The 24003-nt window shown below is 37.8% G+C and overlaps 1 protein-coding gene across 2 annotated transcripts in view; it reads right to left on the bottom strand.

The window, feature by feature from the left end:
* Nucleotides 1–24003, bottom strand: part of GNAL (G protein subunit alpha L) — a 161775-nt gene that overhangs the window by 36475 nt on the left and 101297 nt on the right. For both annotated transcript variants that reach the window (XM_060775029.2, XM_060775030.2), the window contains exon 5: nucleotides 9643–9740. In XM_060775029.2, coding sequence (XP_060631012.2) covers nucleotides 9643–9740 — 98 coding nt within the window. The remainder of the gene's footprint in view (nucleotides 1–9642; nucleotides 9741–24003) is intronic.

Below are 24003 nucleotides of genomic sequence, written 5' to 3'. Positions count from 1 at the left end.
ATGGCTATTATTTATAAGGCACAAGGCTCATCTACATTGATGCTACAATGCAGCTTAGAACTGGATTGGGGGGAATCAGTTTTATTGTACGGGAGATTAGACTGACAGGTCTGGGACTGCCCCTGCCCTGCCCTGCCCTTATGGAGTCTATAATACTCCCCACCGGGGCAGATGTCTACAATGCGCTCCCTATTACCCTGGTTCTGGGATAAACTGGCATCTGCTGTAGCACATTGTTTGACTGAATGTGGACTTTCCTGCAACTTTTAAAAATGTGCTGTGCATACCCTTAAATGCACTGGCAATGTGCAATTTGTGACCATAGTGGTTTTGAGTGATTTTGAAGTGTGTACATACATGTAACTGCAGTCAGCAATGAGGTAAATTTTATTGTATTTTTTTTGACAAAAATATTCTAACTACAGGTGCCACATCTTCTTCTATCTTATAAGGCATTGTTTCTTTTTGATTACCCATTTATTATGAGGAAACGTGTGTTATTGTTCTCTCGAATTATATACACACTCCATCAAATTATATGTATCTTGTTATAGAAACTGAATACGATATGTTAGCATTACAAATTACAATAATTAAACATTGTTACCATTACAAAAAAAGAGAATATGTGTTCAATTATGGAAAAATTATTGAGACATTATAATCAATATAAGAATATAAATTTAAATATTTTCCTTGATAATTATTCAGCAACCTTTCATTTTGGTTATTGCGATACTGACGGCCTTTTATAATGCAGTGTTGTATTGCGTTCACTCCCATGACACTGTCATGTGATAACTGGCCAGTTTTCTCTTGTGCAATACTGCTGAAACTAAAAATAGCCGCACTTTGCCTTGACTACAAATTTAATTTTATAGCAACTGGGAGATGAAACGCTCCCTTGTAGCAAATAAGCCATGAATAGCTATACAAAAAGTGTTTAAGGAAGTTCTTACCAGTGAATCCCTGATACGAACATAAGCTTGATACTTGAGGAGAAGTGCAGCCAGTGTTAACTTTTTGAGAACTAGAACCAAAATATCATTTTCAGAAACATTGCTGCTGCTAAAAAGTATATGCTATTCAGCATGGGCAACGTGTCTACACAAGTTCAAACAGTGCCCAAATGCCTGTAATCCATCAAAGTAGTGTCTTTATTATTATAGCCATAAGCCACCATGTCAAGCCGTTGCTCTAGCAACAATACTACCTATACCCTGTTTTTGTTTATTTGTTTAGTTGCTTCCAACTCTTCGTGACTTCATGGACCAGTCCACACCAGAGCTCCCTGTTGGCTGTCCACACTCCCGGGTCCTTCAAGGTCAAGCCAGTCACTTCAAGGATAACATCCATCCATCTTGTCCTTGGTCGGCCCATCATCCTTTTTCCTTCCATTTTCCCCAGCATCATTGTCTTCTCCAAGCTTTCCTGTCTTCTCATTATGTGGCCGAAGTACTTCATCTTTGTCTCTGATATGCTTCCCTCTAGTGAGCAGTAAGTATTATTTCCTTGAGTATGGATTGGTTTGATCTTCTTGTGGTCCAAGGCAATCTCAGAATTTTCCACCAACAACACAATTCAAAAGTGTCGATCTTCCTTCACTCAGCATTCCTTATGGTTCAGTTCTTGCATCCATAGGTTACTATGGGGAATACCATTGCTTTAACTATGTGACCTATTGTTGGCACTCAATCTGTGATTGTGTTTCAGGATCAGGGTGCTTTGGATGTGGGGAGTAATGTCAATGAGTTTCAAGATGGTAATGGTTTGGCCAATGATATGGATGCAGAGAATGACCAGGAGATCCCTGTTCAAAGTGTAGTTTCCCATGAGAATGTCCCTGAGGGGTGTGGGGATGATGGTGTGCTCTCTGAATTGTTACCAGAGAGTTCCCATGATAGGGAACATGAAAATAGCTTGGCACCTGGCCCAGCTGCAGAAATTAATGAGGAAATAGAGTGTTCTGCCAGGCTCGAAGAGAAAAAGATAAGAAATTCTCAGCTAAAGCGAAACCAATTTCTGAGCACTAGAGACATAGCTAACGAGGAGATAAAAGTCCCAAATACAAGATATGTAGTCAGATGAAGCATCATTTGGAATCAGGTCAAGATTTTGTCCTTGTTTCATAGAAGATTTGCTTGGAAAATTCATGTTTTAAGTGCCTTTGTTTCATGGTTTTGATTCTTGGATTCTATGCTTTTATATCCAAGCCTTGGATTCATGTTTCCTGATTTCTTGCATTTTATTTGGGATGTTTTGACTTTGTTTATATGGACTTTGCTGGACTATTACCCTGGACTACTTTGCTTCTGCTTATCTTCCTACCTAATTGTATTTACCTGTTTCTTTAAAGTGCTTTTTTACTTTACTGCTTTTTAATTATCTTCAACAAAAGGATTGTTTCCCATCCAACGGTGTGGTTCTTAAAGTCAGAGGGCTTTTCCTGTCCTGGAGTGCAACACCTATACCCTAAGATACATAACATTTACATGTGTTCTGAAACTGCCTCATCTAATTTGCTATTGGGTGTAATGGTCCTGGTTTGAAACTAAATGGAGCTCCTTGTAAAAATGGCCCTTCCATTCTTTTTCCAGTGCCAAAAGGTGGTCAGAATAACATGCAAGCTTTTATTGGCTCCATACTGTTTAAAAATAATTATACTTAAATTCCACAGCACTGGAAATAAGCTAATTGTACTGGGAAATAAGCTAATTGTACTGAAGCGGTGTCTAAACACATTGGAAAACTGAACTGGCAATATCTGGGTACAGTGGGCATTCTGCATATCCAACCTATATGCCATGTGGACTCACCACAGCAATTGAGCAGTAAATCCACATTATTTTGGCCAAATGTACATGGTCAAAAATTACAATGTCAATTAAGTTACATGGAATTTTTGTAAAATGACTACAGCTCAACAGAAATATAGGAACAGTATTTGTCAAGTTCACATTTCAAATAATTCTTTAACAAAACGGGAGAAAAGTTGAATATGACACAGTCCTTAAAATGCTACTAAAACTTGTAGCAGACATGTGCCAAGTGACAGGAACCAAAGAAGGAATATGAAGAAGTGATTAATGAACATATGAGAAGTATTGTAACCTCTGCAGTGGGCTTGGAGGAAAGTTGTTATGTCAATATAGAAGTAACAGTTCAAGTACGTCTCCATTCAAACAAAGCAACACAAAAATTCCAGAACAATAAAATATTGTAATTTTTAACCAGCATTGGGCTTACCATCCCCCTCCTTTTTTCCTTGTATTTTATAATTTTAGTTTATTTAACAAGATATACATGTTGCATTTGGATAGGGAATGTTGGTCTTGCAAAAACTATACTAGGCAGGCTCTCAAGCCTGACTAATAAACGGATGGTGGCCATGTGTGTGTGACAGCACTGAAAACAACCACTAGCACAGCACTGGAGAAGCATACAATGGAAGAAGAAAGACAGAGGAGTGACTCGGCCTGATTTTAATCCCAGCAGATTAAAATTGGCTGTTCTGAAAGAAGAAAACTCTCGTTGAGAAGCAGTAGGCTAAAAGCTAGGGCAAGGTAGAATCACTGTAGCAGGTTTTAGAAAATACATATTGAATTATCTGCTCTGGAAGGAAATGGAATAATTACATGAGCTGAGATATTCAGAGAGCCTTGCTCCTTCTTTTGCTTTCGCTATAAGCAGTTTGGGAAACCCTGCCTTGGGAAAGGATAACAATTCAAGTTTTGGTTGAAGAACAGAGGTTAACGAAGGGAAATTGTATGAGCAACAGGAAAGGAGAGAGAGGGTGCCACAAACAGGAATCACCTTGGGAACTACAGCATTCTTCTGAAGTATATGTAAGAAATCTTTCTTTCCTCCCTAAATCTGACATGGGCTGAAGGGCTGATGAATTATTTCTTAATTGTGTTGTTGAAGGCTTTCATGCCTGGAATCACTGGGTTGTTGTAGGTTTTTCGGGATATATGGCCATGTTCTAGAGGCATTTTCTCCTGATGCCTGCATCTATGGCAAGCATCCTCAGAGGTTGTGAGCCTGAAAAACCTACAACAACCCAGTATTTCCTAACTGATGCTGCACAACATAAAGTGAATATAAGTCATGCACTTTAGAAAGGGAAATCAGGGACACAAACATCGTATTAAAATGATGTGTAAATGATATTTTGAAAAAAAAATGCATTTTTGAGGGAATGTTTAACAACACCTTATTGGGAGTGGTATTTGCTAGGTAAAGGTAGAGGTTTCCCCTTGACATTAACTCTAGTCGTGCCCAACTCGGGGGAGTGATGCTCATCTCAATTTCTAAGCCAAAGAGCAGGCATTGTTCATAGACACCTCCAAGTCATGTGGCCGGCATAATTGAATGGAGCACTGTTACCTTCCCATCAGAACGGTACCTACTGATCTAGTCACAATTGCATGTTTTCGAAATGCTAGGTTGGCAGAAGCTGGAGCTAACAACAGGAGCTCACCTCGCTTCCTGAATTTGAATCGCCAACCTTTTGGTCAACAAGTTCCACAGCTCAGCAGTTTAACCCACTGTGCTACCATGGGGCTAGAACACTACTTAAAAATAGGCAGCAAAGATTAAAAACAGCTTGCAGTTAAGATTATATCACCACCATTAACTATCAGAGAATCAGAGAAAAACCTTTTATGATTTTTTAAATTTGGTTTGTTGCAATCAATACTCACTAGGATATTGAATATTGTATCAGCGCTGATTGTCCCATACTGTTAATTATTCTTACATCCAATTTGGTGCCATATTTAGGTTGACAAGCAGAAAGGTATAGTCATTTTGAGTGTTCTGATCAGGCTTGAATTCCTTATCAGCTACAGAAAATGACTGAGTGAACTCTGAGTTTTGGAGGAAGGCCCAAACACCCCATGATATGGTTGCCTTAGGGTTGCCGTAAGAGACAACTTGAAAGCACAAAGCAACAATTCAGGTCTTGCTGTGTTCCCATATGAGGTCCTCAAGACTAGCTGGGGATAGGTGGGGAGGGGGGGGGGGATAAAGCTAGCATGGTATAGATGCATTACGTATTGATCTAATGTACCAAACTAAGGGTGCCCTATGCAAGTGAAACAAGACTTATGCAAGAAGAAGAAGAATTTTTGGCCATTTCCTCCCTGTCATCTCTAGGTGTTATTTTATTTCTGACAGTACTTCAGTGTTTCAAAACTCAAGAGTCAATTTTGAAAAATGCAGAAGGCTGTGGAGGAAGGAATGAGGCCTGATTCTGAGTTTAGACTACTCACTGGAGGAAAAGAATCTACAATCCAAGCTCCAAACTTCAGCTCTTGTTACTGGAACTGTATGCATGCATCTTGCAAGCACGCACATGGGAAGAAAAAAAAAAAGAAGACTAATATTATAGTCCAAGCAGTTGCATATTAGTCTGCCTAGAATAGTGGGATTAGTAATAGTAATAATGGGAAAGACACTTTATTATTTATGAGGTCAGCTAAAGGGATTTATCATTTCAGTTTTAAATGATACCATGATTCTTTGTTCTTTTGAGAGCTGCTTTTCTATGGTGGATCCTTTCAGGGGAAAACCGAAGAAATGGTCACTACAGACATAAACGCCCAATCAATTGTGCCTGATTACTATACTTAAGCAGGCACTTCATTAATTCAAAATTACACAACAGAGAAGGCAGATATTTTTGTAACTCTGAACTTTGGCTAAAACATCTTGGTCCATTATATTGCTTTGGCCAATTTGCTGAATTAAAGTAGATTTAATGTTAGATGCTATCATTGCGGCATTTCAATAATTACAGGAAATACATTGTGTACTGAGTCTCTAGACTGTTTTGTTGTGGTTGTTTTTTGTGAACCTCAATGCCCTCTTTCTAAGGAAAAATTAAGGAAATTGGGGGAAAACCTAAAAGAATATACCCTTTCTCCATATGTAAGTCTAGAAATTTCAGTCTAGAAATCAACCTAAAAAACCTGACCGACTTATCCATAGTACTGTACCTCTCTACTAAAGAACGGGAAACGTAATGTTGGTGGACAGGAAAAGAGATTTAAAGATGGGCTTAAAGCTAACCTTAAAAATTGTTGCATAGATACTGAGCACTGGGAACCACTGGGCATTGAGAGATCCAGATGGAGGTCAGCTGTGACTAGCAGTGATGCAGAATTCAAAGAGGCATGAATGGATGGCGAGAGGGAGAAACGTGCCTAGAGGAAGGCACGTCAAGGCAACCCTGATCGGGACCGCCTTCCACCTGGAAACCGATGTCCTCACTATGGGAGAACATGCAGATCAAGAATAGGACTCCACAGACACCTACGGACCCATCACCAGGACACTACACTTGGAGGATCATCATCCTCGGACAGTGAGGGATCACCTAAGTAAGTAAAGTAAGTACTGTACACCAACTCTTATCCAAAAAGGAAGGGTCCCCTTACCTGAGTAGAGTGCTGAAATGCAAAAGCTTATTCCATCTCAGGAGAAACAATAAAAGAAGCACTTATCCCCTCTACACTCTTTTTTTTAAACAACTTTTGGCAATAGTATTCATTTTTGTACAAAATTAATAAGTATTCATAACACCACATTTTTATTATTGCTTGCCAGAACTGCTATAACACAATCCTATGAAATGTAAAGATACAGAATGGGGAATGCCTGGCTCGACAGCAATACGTGTGAAAAAGATATTGGAGTCCTCACGGACAAATTAAACATGAGCCAACAATGTGATGCAGCAGCTAAAAAAGCCAATGGGATTTTGGCCTACATCAACAGGAGTATAGTGTTTAGATCCAGGGAAGTCACGCTACCCCTCTATTCTGCCTTGGTCAGACCACACCTGGAATCACACTGTGTCCAATTCTGGGCACTGCAATTAAAAATAATGCCCAGCATTATTTTTTAAAATTTTTAATTAGTACATTTGGCCCTGCCATAGGTTTTTTAAATGTCGTTGTGTTATTGTTAATGTTTATTGCTATTTTCTGGTTATGAGTTTTATTTATTGTTGTATTACTGTTGCTATTGTTTTATTGTTGTATTGTGGGCTCGGCCTCATGTAAGCTGCACTGAGTACCTTGGGGAGATGATAGTGGGGTACAAATAAAGTTTAATAATAATAACAATAATAGTAATAATAATAATAATAATAATAATAATTTAAGTGAGATGTCGACAAGCTGGAATGTGCCCAGAGGAGGGCAACTAAAATGATCATGGGTCTGGAGAACAAGCCCTATGAGGAGTGGTTTAAAGAGATGGGAATGTTTAGGATGCAGAAGAGAAGGCTGAGAGGAGACATGATGAGGGCCATGTATAAATATGTGAGGGGAAGTCATAGGGAGGAACAGGCACGGTTGTTTTCTGTTGCCCTGGAGCCTAGGACGCGGAATGATGGATCATTGGAAAAGGAAGGAAAGGAGATTCCACCTGAACACGAGGAAGAACTTCCTAACTGTGGAACTCTCTACCCAATGGCATTAGATTCCCCCCCCCCCCCCCCCGTCCTTTAGAATGAAACTCAAAACCTGGTTATGGGACCAAGCGTTCGAACAGTAGAGGCAGCAATTTAGAATGAGACCCAATTTGTGTGAATGAAGGTGAACTGACCTGAACTATGATTGTAAATCTGCATGATTTAAACCATGTTTTAGTAATTTACGTTTTAATTACTTTTCTTATTTATTACTGTTCTTGGCATTGAATGAATGCCTGTTGTGAAGCTGGCCTGAGTCTCCTCTGGGGATGAGAAGGACGGGATACAAATATGTGAAATAAACAAACAAACAAACAAACAAACAAATTCTGGGAGCTGTTCAGCAGTATGGTGGAGGCTCCTTTTTTTGGAAGTTTTTAAACAAAGGCTGGATGGTCATCTGTCAGGGATGCTCTGAATGAGATTTTCCTGCTTCTGGGCAGGAAGTTGGATTGGACAGCCCATGAGGTCTCTTCCAACTCTATAATTTCATGATTCTATCTTACACGTAGGAAAAGAATTGAGACCATGGTTATGTCTGCTTACATGAATGGGTTTGTCCATTTCAGTGACCCAGAAATAAAACCTTTCAAATACCGTATATACTCAAATATAAGCTGGCCCGAATATAAGCTGAGGCACCTAATATTATCACAAAAAATTGGGAAAACATACTGACTCGAGTATAAGCCGAGAGTGGGAAATGCAGCCGCTACTGGGAAATTTCAGAATAAAAATAGATACCAATAACATTACATTAATTGAGGCATCTGTAGGTTCAATGTTTTTGATTCTTTACATAAAACTGTAATTTAAGATAAGACTGTCCAACTCTGATTAAACCATTATTCTAACCTTCTTCCATGTAAATGTGCTTAATGTATTCTTTCAATAATAATAAAGAGAGTAAAATAATAAATGTAATAATAATAATAAATAGAGTAAAATAATAAATGTAATAATAACAATAATAAATAGAATAAATAGTAAATGTAATAAAATAATAATAGAGTACAATAATGTAAATGTAATAATAATAATAATAATAATAATAATAATAGTGTTTGCTTGTGATTTTGTGATACGAAACCCAGCATATATATCTTGTTTGCTGTGACATAGTGTTTTTGTGTCAATAAAATAATAATAAATGGAGTAAACTAATACATGTAATAAAATAATACTAATAACAGAGTAAAATAATAAATAACTTTATATCGAGTATAAGCCGAGGGAAGCTTTTTCAGCCTAAAAAAGGGGCTAAAAGTCTAGGCTTATACTCGAATATATACAGTAAGTCTTGTTGCAATAAACAATCATATTGTTCATCATGAAATATATACCATCTTATTTATTTATTTATATTCTGCCTCCAACCTGAGGATAAAAAACTACTTATATATCTTAAAGTACATGAATAATTCTTTTAAAGGAAGGAGCCATTTTCATTGAAAAAGACCCATATATATCTACAAAATTGTCAAATAACTAATCTAACTGCATATAGCCAAAACATATAACAAAAAGCTACCACTGTTAAGTGAAGCTTCCTCCCAAAACCTTTTCAGCAAACATAGGCTATTATCTTATTCTGGGTTTATGGGCTTTGCTTTATAGCAAAATATGTATTTTTAAAAATTTCTGGCATGAAAATATTTTTCCAGTGTCAAGTGTAAGCGAACTGTATAACTGTTTTTGTTAGAGGGAAAAATGTGTCAGGTTTTGTTAAAGATACACCTAATACACATGTACTCAAGAGAAATATCCTGCCTGGCCACAGATTTTCCATTTATTATAAATCCTCTATTATACACTAACTTGACTTTTTCTTAAACAAAATTCCAATGAGCTGAAATGAAAAGAATCCAATACACATGTAGATCTTCATTCTTATTCAAATTCCACCCTTGTAAAACAAATGTATCACTGAAAAGTGAATGCATATGTTTCCAATACCATTATAGTCCTATACAATAAAATCAGTGAGTATTGACAAAAGAGTATACATGTAAGATAGACCTACAAGGCACATTAATGAGCCAGCCATGGTTGACAGATAGATATGTCCTTGAAACAAAAACAAAACAGCAAGTTTCTGTTGGCTTCCTTTCATGTATTGAGAAATATTTTTAAAGTATGCTTCTTCTGCAAGCAGCACTTACTATTGTGCACAATCAATCAACTGGTATTCATTCGATCTTTCAAAACACGCCTTTACTCCTTCGTCATCCCAGAGCTTTTTTGCATGTTCAAAGAATTCCTGAAAATTGGAAATACATAAACAGGTTAATTCTGATGAAATATTTAAATATGTCTTCACATGTTGTAGAAAATTTTAAAAAGACACATAATCAATTATTTTATGTTGATGCCTCTGTTAAAGCAGCTCCATTGGTTGCTGATAAGTTTCCGGTCCCAATTCAAGGTGCAAGTTATGATTTATAAAGCCCTAAAAGGTTCAGGCCCTGCCTATCTTTGTGACCGCATCTTCCCCTATGAACCAGCGTGGGCTCTAACATCTGCCGGGGAGGCCCTCCTCTCAGTCCCATCATAGCCACAAGCATGATTAGTGGGGACGAGGGAGAGGGCCTTCTCGGTGGTGGCCCCCCAGCTCTGGAACTCTCTCCCCAGGGAGATTAGGCAAGCCCCTACACTGTCTTCCTTTCACAGGGATTTGAAAACCTGGATGTTTCAGCTAGCATTTGGGAATGGCTAGTCCCTAGTAATAATGCCCAGTCTCTAGGTCACCTGATAATATTTTGTTCTCTGCACTTCATCCAATACCCCGGGGCCCTATGTTTTGCACTATCCCATGCCCGGCCCTTTTTATTGCCTGGTCATATCCACTGTATTACTGGTTACTGGTTTTGTTGAGCATTGTTTTGAGTTTCAACTGTTTTATATTCTTTTGTTTTATTTAATTGTGTTTTTTTATCTGGACTGTTGTATTTTACTATGCTCTTATTTTATATTGTGGTTTTTTTTTTTTAAAAAAAGATTGTTTTGCTTTTATGTTTTGTGGGCATTTTGACCTATATGTAAGCCACTCCAAGTCCCTTCGGGGAAATGGTTGTAGGTTATAAAAATAAAGTAGTAGTAGTAGTTATTATTAATAATATAATAACTTTATTTTTATACCCCGCCACCATCTACCCAAGGGGACTTGGGGTGGCTTACAAAGGGACAAACACGAATACAGATAAAAACAAAACACAATAAAACCAATCAAATAAAAACATAACTCAATTGTTGTTGTTGTTCTTGTTATTATTATTATTATTATTATTATTATTATTATTATTATTATTTTGGTCCTATGTAAAGTTGCACCTTAAAAAATGAGTGGCAGTTCGCACTCATGGTGTTTTTCTCCCAATGCACTTTTAATATCCTTTCTGGGAGTTAGGAATGGTCTCATTAAAAAATTCCCAATATGTTTGCTTGTTTGTTAAGACGCTACACAACACTATATTTTATTGTATAGAGTTCCATTTTTATATATTTACTTTATCTTCATGATATCTGAATCTTCATGATATTCTTTTAGGATAGGCTGTCAAGTTCAAATAGGTTGGAAGGGAGACATGTACTAAAAAAAGGAAACTAATTTCTATTTATAAGGGTTAAGGTTTTTTTGTTGGAATTTTGATCTTCATATAAAAGCACTTTGAAAAAAGCAACTCCCACTGGGTTTCCAAAATAGGCTCACTTACATAAGTGATGCTGTATCTGGAAAATATGGTGTGTATCATTTCAAAGAGCTAATTCACACAATCAGGTGATGTGATGCCTATGAGGAGAACAGCTCGCTTGTGCTGATGGCTACTGTATTTCTGTGATTAATAAGGACATTTCCACAATAGTTCATATGTAATCGTGCTTGAAGTGAAACTATCAGAAGCATCATTAGGCAGTAAATCTGGCTATGTGAATAAATTCAAAGTCAGAAGAAAAGAATGTATTGGTTCCTTTCCTCATTTTGTTTTACAAATGCTTTGGTAATGCTTCTTCATTACATATTTTAGCTTTAAATAGACAAGTTGTTACATGAGATTAATTTAATGCATGTATAAACCTCCCGTACAACTTCTAATACTTTATGCACTAAGTGACTAGTCTGACAGTTCAAACAGAAAGATAAAAATTGCTATAATTATAGGGGCTGTCTATCACATTTCTCATTTCAAATGTAACCTTATCCTGAGTCATGCATGGGTCTTAGGAGAAGGTGGGGGTGCTAGCATAAATTTTTGTTTAAAAAGGAAGGGTGGTACTAGTGGGGTTGTTATTATACTATGCCTTTCAGAAGTATTCACCCCCCCCCCTTTGATTTTATGTTGCTGAGTTACAACAAAATTGAAATGGATTTAGTTGGTAGTACAGTAGAGTCTCGCTTATCTAACATAAACGGGCTGGTAGAACATGGATAAGCAAAAATGTTGGATAATAAGGAGGGATTAAGGAAAAGCCTATTAAATACCAAATTATATTATGATTTTATAAAACAAGCACCAAAACATAATGTTTTACAACAAAACAACATAAAATGCAGTTCAATACATGGTAACGTTATGTAGTAATTACTGTATTTACGAATTTAGCACCAATACATTGCAATGTATTGAAACAGCTGTGGATCCGGGCAGGAGGCAGTCTGCGTTGGTGTGAAGTCTTGGTTTTGCCTTCTCCTCCTTTGCTTTCGTTCCCCGTTTATAGGTTTTCCCAATAGTGTAGACCTTCCTCTGTATTAGTTTTTTCGATGGAGATTAAAATACCCTAAGAGTCCTGCCTCAGTTGCTTTATTCAATTTCCCCAAAGCACTTTGCTGGACTCTTCCTTCTTTCTGTAGTAGAGCCCGTAGAGGCTTGGATATTGTCTGGAATCTTAGGACTAGTAATCCAGGACAGGCATTCTTAGCATCTGTTTCTGCTGCATTTACCTTTTCACCTCATTTGGTTATTTTGGTTATTTAGCAGTATTTTATACCACCAGTCCAAAGGACAAAAGAAGCTTTTGGACAGCCTAAGATTCACAGGAAAGAAGATTAAGGCAGTTTATAACATTGCTTTGCACCTGAAGTCAACGAGACTTTCAAAGACCCCAGAAAGATGACTTCAACTAGCAAGTTCTCCTTTTGTAATGTATTGTTTTAAGTCATTCTATAATAGTCCCGGGTGGAGTTAACCCTTTGTTCATCTTGTTTCAGTAAACTCATTTGGTTATCTTTTCACTCTTCACTTCATTTGGTTATCTTTTCACTGCAAACTGAAAGAAGTTTTCCTCCAGAAGTTTTCCTGCACCAGATAGCAATCATCCTGCATCACTGCTGACCAGTTTCCCAGACCATGCAGAGGAAAAACATCTTCACAACCAGATGGTGCCATCATCATGCCTCACAATGAAGACGGAGGTCTCAGGACAATGAGCACTGCTGATTTTGCAGAACCTATAGTGTCTTTAGAAAGAAGCTTAAGACCTGGCTTTGCAGGCAGGTGTTTGGCGAATAAGGTATTACGGAATTAGACAGCCTGAATGATGATTTTGGATTTTGGAAAGTGACTATGGATAAGTATGAGATCAAGACTCAGCACTTGGTTTATATGGTTCTAATCTGTTTTCTTGTTTATGCATTTTAATTGTTCATACGTTTTATGTTTTGTAATTTGATGGGATGTGTTTTATTGTTATGTCCATGCAGCATTCAATTTCATTCAATGCATCAGTGGAGTTTGTAAGCCACCTTGAGTCCCTGCAGGATGAGAAAGGCGAGGCGAAAAGGAAGTAAATAAATAAATAATAAATTTCTACTCTGCAGCATCCATACACTGTTCAGACTTGCTCCTGACTTTTTAAAATACGTGTCTTCCATGTGGATGCACATTGCAACTCGCATTAGGGGTGAGGGCTTTATAGCCCTCCCTTCACCCAATAATCCACATAATTCTGGAGTTTACAGCATGTACAGATGGGATCTGGGGGAGTGTGCCTTGCCCAAGGCCACCTTGTGGGTTTCCATGGCTGAGTGGGGATTAATTCCTGATCTCCGGAGTCTTATTTTAATGTTCAAATGACTACTACACTTTGGCTCTAGAATTACACACAGGTGGACTAAATTCACTTACTATGATTATTTTTGGAAGCAATTAAATGCATCAGTGTTTATGTGTGTGGCAGCAAAGGGGTAAAATAAATACACAAGCAACAAGTGCCACTAAGATGTGTACCTTCATGGTGTTGTGTATCTTCTGAACAAAAACAATACAAGTTAAATCTATTTCAGCTCTATGTTGCGACACAACAACATTTTAAAAATTCAAAGACAATGAATGTGTCTTCAAGGAATTATGAATGTAAGTATTCTAACAGAAAAGTATTATGTATACAGAAATTATATCACGGTTCAAGAATTGTATCACATGCCATTTTCAGATTTACATAGTCTGGGTTTAGACAGTAAGAAAATAAAAGGACGCAATACAAATATATTTTGTATTAAATGAAAAATAGTAATTATGTTTAATTTCCACATACAAAGTTCTAATTAAAATAATAGGAAATGCTACAATTAATGTAATTCATCCAATTTGTGACAGTTCTAAAATAAAGCAGTCCATTCATCAAAAAGTTAAGAAATGTAAACAAAAGCAACTGTCCTGTTTCAAAAAGGGGAGTATTGTTGCATGATTACTGACTTATAGCAATCCTAAAGCAAACTAATCATGGAGTTTCTTGGCAAGATTTGCTGAGAGTGGGTTTGCCTGTCTTTGAAGCTGACAGTAGGGCATTTCCATGGTCACTTTCATAACTGAGCAGTGATTCGAACTCTGGTCACTAGAGTCATAATCGAATGCTCAAACCACTACATGTTGGAGTTTTACTTGTGTTGAATCATACCATGAGGAATATTGGGAATATTAATTGCACTGAGGGCCCCTTCCATATAGCCTATATCCCAGAATATGAAAGCAGGAAATCCCACATTATCTGAGTTTGGACTCAGATAAACCAGTTCAAGGCAAATACTGTGGGATTTTCTGCCTTGATATTCTGGGATATAGGACTGCGTGGAAGGGCCCTGAATCATATGGTTGAAGAATTATCTTAGCAAATGGCAGTTCTGACTATAGAGTGAATCTGAAATGTGCACTTGGGTCAGCTTGCTGCCACTTCGTCTAATTATATCATGAGAAATTGCATCCCTTTACCATTATCAAACATACTAGTTGTTTGATAAAAGATGATATAACAGGCTGCAACCTAACTTGGAAGAGTCTAAGCAGAATACAATGGTCTTCTTTTCTAACTCTAAAAAAATTAAATGATTTCTGCCTTACACCACATGGTGAAATTTAGTAGAATAAAGTCTATAAACTGATTTTCTCTAAGGGTAGGGTTTGGCACTTGCATATGAGTGGGAGCCAATATTTGACCCCTGCAGCCATACCACTGTGACCAGATACAACTTTATTTATCGTGTCAGAAGCGAACAGAGGGTACAGTTATAATGTATTTAAAACATAAATAAAGTTAAAACCTTGGCATTGTGTTAAATGTCCTTTGACCAGAAACTGGCCACTTGGAGTGCCTCTGGTGTCGCTGTCAGAAGGTCCTCCATTGTGCATGTGGCAAGGCTCAGGTTGTATTGTAGTGGGTGGTCTGTAGTTTGCAGATACAACTGAAGTGACATTATACCACATTTGGTTTCCAGTCAAGGGATAGGTTCTGGGGTAGATAGGCACTCTACACAGCTACATTTGCAACCAGTTTGGAGGCTTGAGGGTAGCAAATGAGGGGATCAGGGTATGCATGTAGACCACAGCCTGTATTTTACTCACCCCAACTTTTGCTACTGTGAGCAATCAATAATTTTTTCAACTTAGGGCAAAGAAATATTAAATATTCACAGACAAATCATCAATCAAGCAACTTAATTGTATAAGACTTCTAGAGATTTACACAAATAAATAAAAAAAATCACACTGAATATTTATAAAACATATTCTTCTCATCTTCTCTCACTACCAAGTTTTTACGAGAAATAACAACTAGTTTACTGCATACTGTTTCTACTTGTCCATTCTGAAAGAAATCACATTCTTACTTTCAAATGAAATACAACTGCTTTCTCTTGTAAAGAAATTAGTATCACATGCTCTATGACAGACAAATTTACTATTTCCTGAACTTGAGAAGATGTTCCCATTCTATTAGATGTAGTAAGAAATGAAGACAAGGGTTGGGAATACAAATAGTCGATTAAACCTGCTTAAACACCCTGAGTTAAAACAATTTAATGTCCAAATAATAGACCAGCCAGTTGTCTGGATACCTCTAGCAACTGAACTGCATTAACTGTGAAGTTCAATCATAATGGATGCATAATAACATATTTTCAGACTGGGTTGTTGTAGGCTTTTCGGGCTATATGGTCATGTTCTGGAAGCATTCTCTCCTGACGTTTTGCGTGCATGTATGGCAGGAATCCTCAGAACTTGTGAGGTATGTTGGAAACTAGGAAAATTGGATTTATATATCTGTAGAATGTCCAGGGTGGGAGAAAGAACTCTTGTCTGTTGGAGATAGGTATGAATGTTTCAATTGGCCACCTTGATTATCATTTGATGGCCTGACAGTTTTTAGGTGTGGCATGTTACTGCCTGGGGGAATCCTTTGTTGAGATATGATTAGCTGTCCCTGATTGTTTCTTGTCTGTACTTCCCCTGTGTTTGAGTGTTGTTGTTTATTTGGTGTTATAATTTTAAAGTTTTTTAATACTAGTAGCCAGATTTTGTTAATTTTCATGGTTTCTTCCTTTCTGTAGAAATTGCCCACATGCTTGTGGATTTCAATTGCGTCTCTGTGTTGTCTGACATGGTAGTTGTTAGAGCGGTCCAGCATTTCTGTGTTCTCAAATAATATACTATGTCCAGGTTGTTTCATCAGGTGCTCTGCTATGACTGACTTAAAACTTTTAACCACATGCTACTGAGTGTTTCAGTTAATCCTGGCGAAGACTGAAAGATGTCAAGAACCATCCAGAAAATCAGAGCCATCTACTAGATGGCATGGTGAAGATTATGTGATAAGGAAAAGAAGACTTGGTTTGCTGCCATTGCTACTATGGAATATGCTTAATAATGTATATTGTTGACATGTGTGCTTAGATTCCCAACTGCAACTTCCATGATCCTTCACCATTAGCTATCTGACTAAGGCTGACGGAACCTGCAGAAAAACTATGTCTGGAGCATCACAAGTTGCCTGCTACTGGTCTAAACCCTAGTAGATCTTGCAGTCAAAGTCAGTTTTACTTTTAAGTTTACAATGAAGAAAAACATTCAAACCAATGACTAGAAAAATCAATCCTAATGTAAGACATTTTGGTTTAAATATGTGAGTAAAATAATGTGATTTCTATTAATCATTTTTATAATACAGCTATTCATCTGTGGCAAGTAAGTTGACTCCATGTGACCAGGCAAGAACATTTTTATCAACTGGAGGAGAATTGGTTCTTTATCTGCTTTCAGGATGTTGAAGAGTCACAAGTAAGAGGCCACTAGTTGAGGTATTTGCTATTTAGTAGCTAGGTGGGCTACTAAAAAGATTTGTTTGCTTTGATGAATGGACTTGCAAAGCTGCAATAAACTATATATATGTATGTAAGATTTTCCCTATGTCTGACACAATGCAATACTTGTTGGAAATAATGTGGTAGCTACAAATTCAATACTTTTAGCACTACTAAAGCTGCTCAGAGGGATACTTCCTCTGGGCAGCTTTAGTACTGATAAAAGTATTGAATTTATATCCCTCTGGGAAGCTAAACCAATAAATCCAAATTGGATCCCCCCCCCCCCGCCGCCAGGGTCTTCCTCCAAGGGCAAACCAAGAATGGGCAACTTGGAAGTCATTGAATAGACTCAGAAGTGGAGTGGGAAGATCAAAAGACAATCTGGCAAAATGGCACTACCTAAAAGAATCCCCCACCTTGTGTGACTGTGGAGCAGAACAGACAACTCTGCATCTGTATGCTTGCCCACTATGCCCTGCCTCATGTAAAGAGGAAGAATTGTTGGAGTCTACAGTCAATGTTGTTGCTGTTGCTCGTTTTTGGTCAAAAAATATTTAGTAGCTTGTGCTCCTTCTATTTTTTTCAGTTTTATACTAATTTATGCAATGCTTTTGATAAGAAAATAATAACAAAGTACTAAAGCAATTTTTGAGCAACACACCAAACTGAAACAGCCATGGAATGTGTTGTTGAAGAGTTTCATGGCTGGAATCATTGGGTTGCTGTAAGTTTTTCAGGCTGTATGCTTCTGGAACATGGCCACACAGTCCGAAAAACTTACAGCAACCCAGCCATTGAATGTTCAACAACTTGACAGCCTCATTAACCCACTGTATGATAAAACTTCCAAAATGATTGCAAATACACACTTTCCTGGTTCATCTACTCCTCTATTCTCACTCTTAAGTGTCTCACTTCATCTCCTCAGCAAGCAGGGCTCATCCAACCCACTCAATTTTTTCTATATTTCACTTATTACCCCCTCCAAAGATGCTCTTTTCATCCTCATATGCCCACACAAACATGCACATACTCATTACCTGTCTTCCCTACTTTCTCTTCTGTACACCTCATCCTTCCTCTCTATCAAACTACTCGCAGCTTTCTCATGTGACTACCTACCTTGCTGATACACATAAGCTTCCATGTTTACCATGGAACAATATCACTTGCTTTTTGAGGTAGAAGAGACACATGAAAGCAGTGGTTTTAAATCTTATCTATACCAGGGCCCCCTTTTAAATATCTTGTACTGTTGCAGTTCTGTCAAGATTTAAAATCCTGGTGTGCATCAAATGTTTATTTAAAGATGCTCATCAAGGTTCTCCATTTTTAAAGAAAGGATGAAACGTGGTAAGTAAATGCATACACAATCTCTCTCCTCCTGGAACCGGCCATCTTGGGTAGTGGGCTGTGAAACATACAAGGTGGTGATTTGGAGGGGCTTTTGGTCATGGCATAGAGAACTAAAACAGCTAAAACAGTGAGCTGAAATAGTATGAGCTGGACTTACACTATTCTAAATCATTATAAGGAGGCCAACCAATGTCCCTATGATGATTTGTGTATAGTGTACTACAAGGAATTTTTGAACTACAAGTACAACATGCTAGTCTGATTTCATTCAAATGTTACATAGAAATAAGCCTATAAAACATTCTCTTAGAAGTGACTACAAAAGTTAAGAATGACTTTAAAGCCAACCTCTTGCCATGGTAGATATCCTAAACTAACACCTTTCTAGATGGTCATGCAGTTTCTGCTTAAAAATATTTAATGAAACACAGCCCACTATTTTCTGTGGTAGTCTTCTAAACAGTTGATCAGCTTCACTTTGATTATGTGTTTCTGAGGCCCCTTCCACACAGCTGTATAAAAATCACATTGAACTAGATCAGTGTTTCCCAACCTGGGACTCGGGACCCCCGGGGGGGGGGGGTGTCACGAGGGAGTGTCAGAGTGGTCGCCAAAGACCACCAGAAAACACAGTATTTTCCATTGGTCATGAGGTTCTGTGTGGGAAGTTTGACCCAATTCTGTCATTGGTGGGGTTCAGAATGTTCTTTGATTGTAGATGAACTATAAATCCCAGCAACTACAATTCCCAAATGTCAAGGTTTATTTTCCCCAAACTCTACCAGTATTCACATTTGGGCATATTGAGTATTTGTGCCCAATTTGGACTCATTTTTTGAGTCCACAGTGCTCACTGGATGTAGGTGAACAACAACTCCAAAACTCAAGATCAATGCCCACCAAACCCTTCCAGTATTTTCTGTTGGCCATGGGAGTTCTGTGTGCCAAGTCTGGTTCGATTCCATTGCTGGTGGAGTTCAGAATGCTCTTTGATTGTAGGTGAACTATAAATCCCAGCAACTATAACTCCCAAATGACAAAATCAACCCCCTAACTCCATCAATATTCAAATTTGGGTGTATTGGGTGTTTGTGCCAAATTTGGTCCAGTGAATGAAAATACATCCTGCGTATCAGATATTTACATTACGATTCATAACGGTAGAAAAATTGCAGTTATGAATTAGCAGCGAAAATAATTTTATGATTGGGGGTCACCACAACATGAGGAAGGTTGAGAACCACTGAACTAGATTATATGGCAGTGAGGACTCAGATAACCCAGTTCAAAGCAGATATTGTGGATTATCTGCCTTGATATTATGGGTTATATGGCTGTGTAGAAGGGCCCTTAATGTTTTAAAACTTTCTTTCTTTCTTTCTTTCTTTCTTTCTTTCTTTCTTTCTTTCTTTCAAGCAGCCTCTTGACTTGGATCCTATTTTCTCAAGCAGCAGCAAACAAATTTGCTCTATCATTTGTGTTATTCGCGCACATGTACAACATCTCAACTTTAGGCAGCAAACCACCTTAAATCTTACAGACTGTGCTATCTCCTTGCTACTATGCTAGTCATGTCTTTGAAAACTGGTGAACTTGGCAAATGCAGAGAGGGGAAAACTCTCACATTTCCTAATTTAGACTTTTTGCAGCTCAGAGCAGATGCTTCAGTACTGTCTGTAAATATCCTCAGTGTGCAACAAGAATCCATAACAATTATGTCTTGCATAATGTGTAGTTTGCAGTAGAATTTATTGATGTACTGCAGTTTATAGTTTCCGAGCATTTCATCTTCTCTTTCTCATAACTATGGATTAATTTATTCTAATCCAAAGAATTCCACAGAAAGCTTAACATAAATTAAAAATAAAACAATTAACTTGGTGATATACAGCCTTTTGAACAAAGTGTTCCATTTCTGAAAGTTTTGACTAACAACAGGGAAATTCCTAGGTATTGCGACCCAAAACAAATAAAGTGTATGTGAAGATGCAGCATTTTACTACTTCTTTGAGTGTCAGATTTACTTTCATATTAGAACACCAAATTTAGGTGTTTTTATTAAAGAAAACAAAGCAATAGATAATGAATTATAAACTAAGTTCCTTATGACAAGGAATAAAGCAGTGTGTTACCTGGATGGTTGCCACTCGCAGTTAACATTGCTAATTGCAGGAAAAGATTATGATATCTCAGTCGTGCAGGGGATGGACAACTGAAAGAACCAATTCAGCCATTTTTAGATTTGTATTATTTACTACAATGACTGCATTTTTGCCATGCACTTTTAAAAAGTAAATTTCTCTTTCAAAGTTTTGAAAAATGTTTAATGTGTTTTAATAGCTTAAAGGTAAAGGTAAAGGTTTCCCCTTCACATTAACTCTAGCCATGTCTGACTCTGGGGGGTCGTGCTAATCTCCATTTCTAGATCTAGGAGCTAGCGTTGTCCATAGACACCTCCTAGGTCATGTGGCTGGCACAGCATGACTGCATGGAGTGCCGTTACCTTCCCGCCAAAGCAGTACCTATTGATCTACTCTGAGTTCCCGTTGGGGAGATGATGGCAAAGTATAAATAAAGATTATTATTATTATTATTATTATTATTATTATTATCTATTCACATTTGCATGTTTTCGAACTGCTAGGTTGGCAGAAACTGGGGCTAACAGTGAGAGCTCACCCTGCTCCCCGGATTCGAACTACTGACCATTCAGTCAGCAAATTCAGCAGCTCAGCAGTTTAAACCACTGTGCCACCAGGGGCTCCTTCAATAGCTTAGATATGGTCTATTGACAAATTAAAATAAGATACGGTCATGGTGATTATAATGGCAAATTCTGAACTATGTATTTTCTTTAAGCAGACATGTGCTAATACTGATACACCTACATACAAGTAGAGGTAGTCCCCGAGTGACAAACATCCGACTTACATTCACACATACACACAGCCTTTATTGCCATACAACAACAAAATCACAACACAGGCATATACAACAAGAGGAAGTGACAAATAAAAGGAAAGTGCACTACAAAAAATACGTCTAATGCAGAGTATGCCTTATAGAGTCCTCTTTTAAGTTTATAATGGCAAACAGATCATGGCTTTGTAATAAGAAGCATGTAGTCTCTTAAGAATCATTCTATTAATATACCAAAGCATCAACACTAAAATTGTTGTTCAAATCTCACTTGTTAAATTCCCTTTCCTACATGATTTGTAAATGCTGATTTTTAGAAGAGCATATAAAGGTAAACACAACACACACACACACACACACTCACACACACTTATATTTCAAATAAACAATCCTGGTCCCATTATGATCACACTTTTGTTAAGGTGACAGAAAAGGCCCCTTATGGTTTCACCATCACAGTCTCTCAGTATTGTATGTACACATTTTTTCAAAAAATCAGCTTATTTTGCTATGGGTACACAGCGGCTCACTTTCCAATCTATTAAGCTAGCAACAAAGATAAACACAGAGGTTGTAATACTAAAAAAAAAGAGTTTCTCTCTCTCACCCCCACTCTTTGTTATTCAACACACCTTACAAGGAGAGCTTCATTAGTACACAACCTAAGGCACAACACTCATTAAAATCCATTTAGGAATAGTCAACTTGGCAGCCAAGGGACATGCTTACCATGGTGCTCACAATCTCCTTGTACACCTGCTTTAGTGTACACTTAATTAGGATGCCAACCCTTGGGAGACAATAACATCAAGCCCCACTAGGGCATTATTTTTCGACTATAGTTTCTAGGTATACAATAACCATGCAATTATCTTTCTCATTAAGAGAGCTATAATCTCTTACAAGAGATTTTCTGGAGAAAAATATACCTTCAGATATGTTCCACCACTGTCCACTTTGTCTCCAACTCCTTAAAAACGTATTAAACAGTACTATGAAACTACAGAAAGTCCTGTTTTAATAAACAGAACATTAGCCTGGAGCATCAAGTAAACTGCACTCCGTTTATCGTCCTCTGAACATATCTGTACGTTTTTACCTCCTAACAGCAGGCTTCCACACCATGTATGATGAAATATACGATCTCTATTTTCAGACACAAAACAGTTTCTTTGTGGCTCTATATGCAGTGCAAGCTATAAAGAGGGATCATTTTATGTCCTTTTATATTCTTCTATCAAGCAGTTGTGGTTGTGAGCTTGCTTTTACTTAACTCCTCCAGATTTATTAGCCAAAGTAAATAACCAAGGAGCCTCGGTTGTGCAGCGGGTTAAACTGCTGAACTTGTTGAACGAAAGGTCAGCGGTTAGAATCCGGGGAGCAGGGTGAACTCCTGCTGTTAGCCAACCCAGCAGTTCGAAAACATGCAAATGTGAGTAGATCAATAGATATCACTTCGGCGGGAAGGTAACGGCACTCCATGCAGTCATGCTGGCTGCATGACCTTGGAGGCGTCTACAGACAACGCTGGCTCTTCAGCTTAGAAATGGAGATGAGCATCACTAGTTGGACACAATGTCAAGGGGAAACTTTTACCTTTTTTACATAACCAAGTCTTAAGCATTTAAACTCAGCTGCACTTTGGTACACATTGTTGATGGCATGGATTGGCACAAGTACTTTGTCCCTCATACATAAGGGATAATACCTTTGGTAGGTCATGTAAAATGTTCATTTATTCCATCTTTCTGTACATGGATAATTGACACCCAAAGCTCACAAACAGGATCTGATGTTAAGGCTACCGCAAGTTACTTCCACCATGAAGTACTCAAACTATTCTGCCTCTTATAATTTATCTACCATGCTCAATAGTCTACAGAATGTGCAAATGCATGATCACCATCTCCCAAAGCTCAAGAGTGGAAAACAAAATGTTGGTGGACATCAAAAGAGATTTAAAGATGGGCTTAAATCTAACCTTAAAAATGTGGCATTAACACCGGGAACTAGGAAGCCCTGGCCCTTAAGCACTATAACTGGAGGTCAGCTATTACCAATGACACCATGGATTTTGAGGAGACATGAATAAAGGGCAAAAGTGAGAACGTGTTGAGAGGAAGGTGCGTCAAGTAAACCCTTGTTGTGACTGTCTTCCACCTGAAAATTTATGCTCTCATTGTGACAGACCATGTGGATCTAGATTAGGTCTCTACAGCCACTTATGAACCCACCACCAAGACTCTACCCCTAGAAGACAATCATACTTGGCCACATGGTGTCTGGCTATGATGAAGCCTTTTGAATCAGATACCTGTTAATGCAACTTATACAGTTCATATAAAAAAACAAACCAAAAGAGTCTACGAGCCTGACATCTGACCACACAGAATGTTGAATGACATTGTTGGCAGACAGTGAGATCACACTGGAAGATGAGCAGGTGAACAAACCCTTGTTGCTGCGATTCACTATTAAAGGTCCTGTAGTAGTAATGCCTAACTACAGTACTTGACGTTTAGATAGGGTTTAGCCACTACACTTGTGTTGCTTTTGACCACCTTTTTATGTTAGATGCTATCTGAAAGGAGAGGAAACATGCCACACAAGTCCTCTAAGATGGAAATATTTTCCAGGTAGGATGTAAATAATTGATACGCTGGAGGTGTTTTAC

The sequence above is a fragment of the Anolis sagrei genome, chromosome 4, assembly GCF_037176765.1.
Source record: "Anolis sagrei isolate rAnoSag1 chromosome 4, rAnoSag1.mat, whole genome shotgun sequence".
Lineage (NCBI taxonomy): Eukaryota > Metazoa > Chordata > Lepidosauria > Squamata > Dactyloidae > Anolis > Anolis sagrei.
The sequence above is the reverse complement of the archived record's forward strand: the minus strand, read 5'-3'. Positions and strand labels throughout refer to the sequence as shown.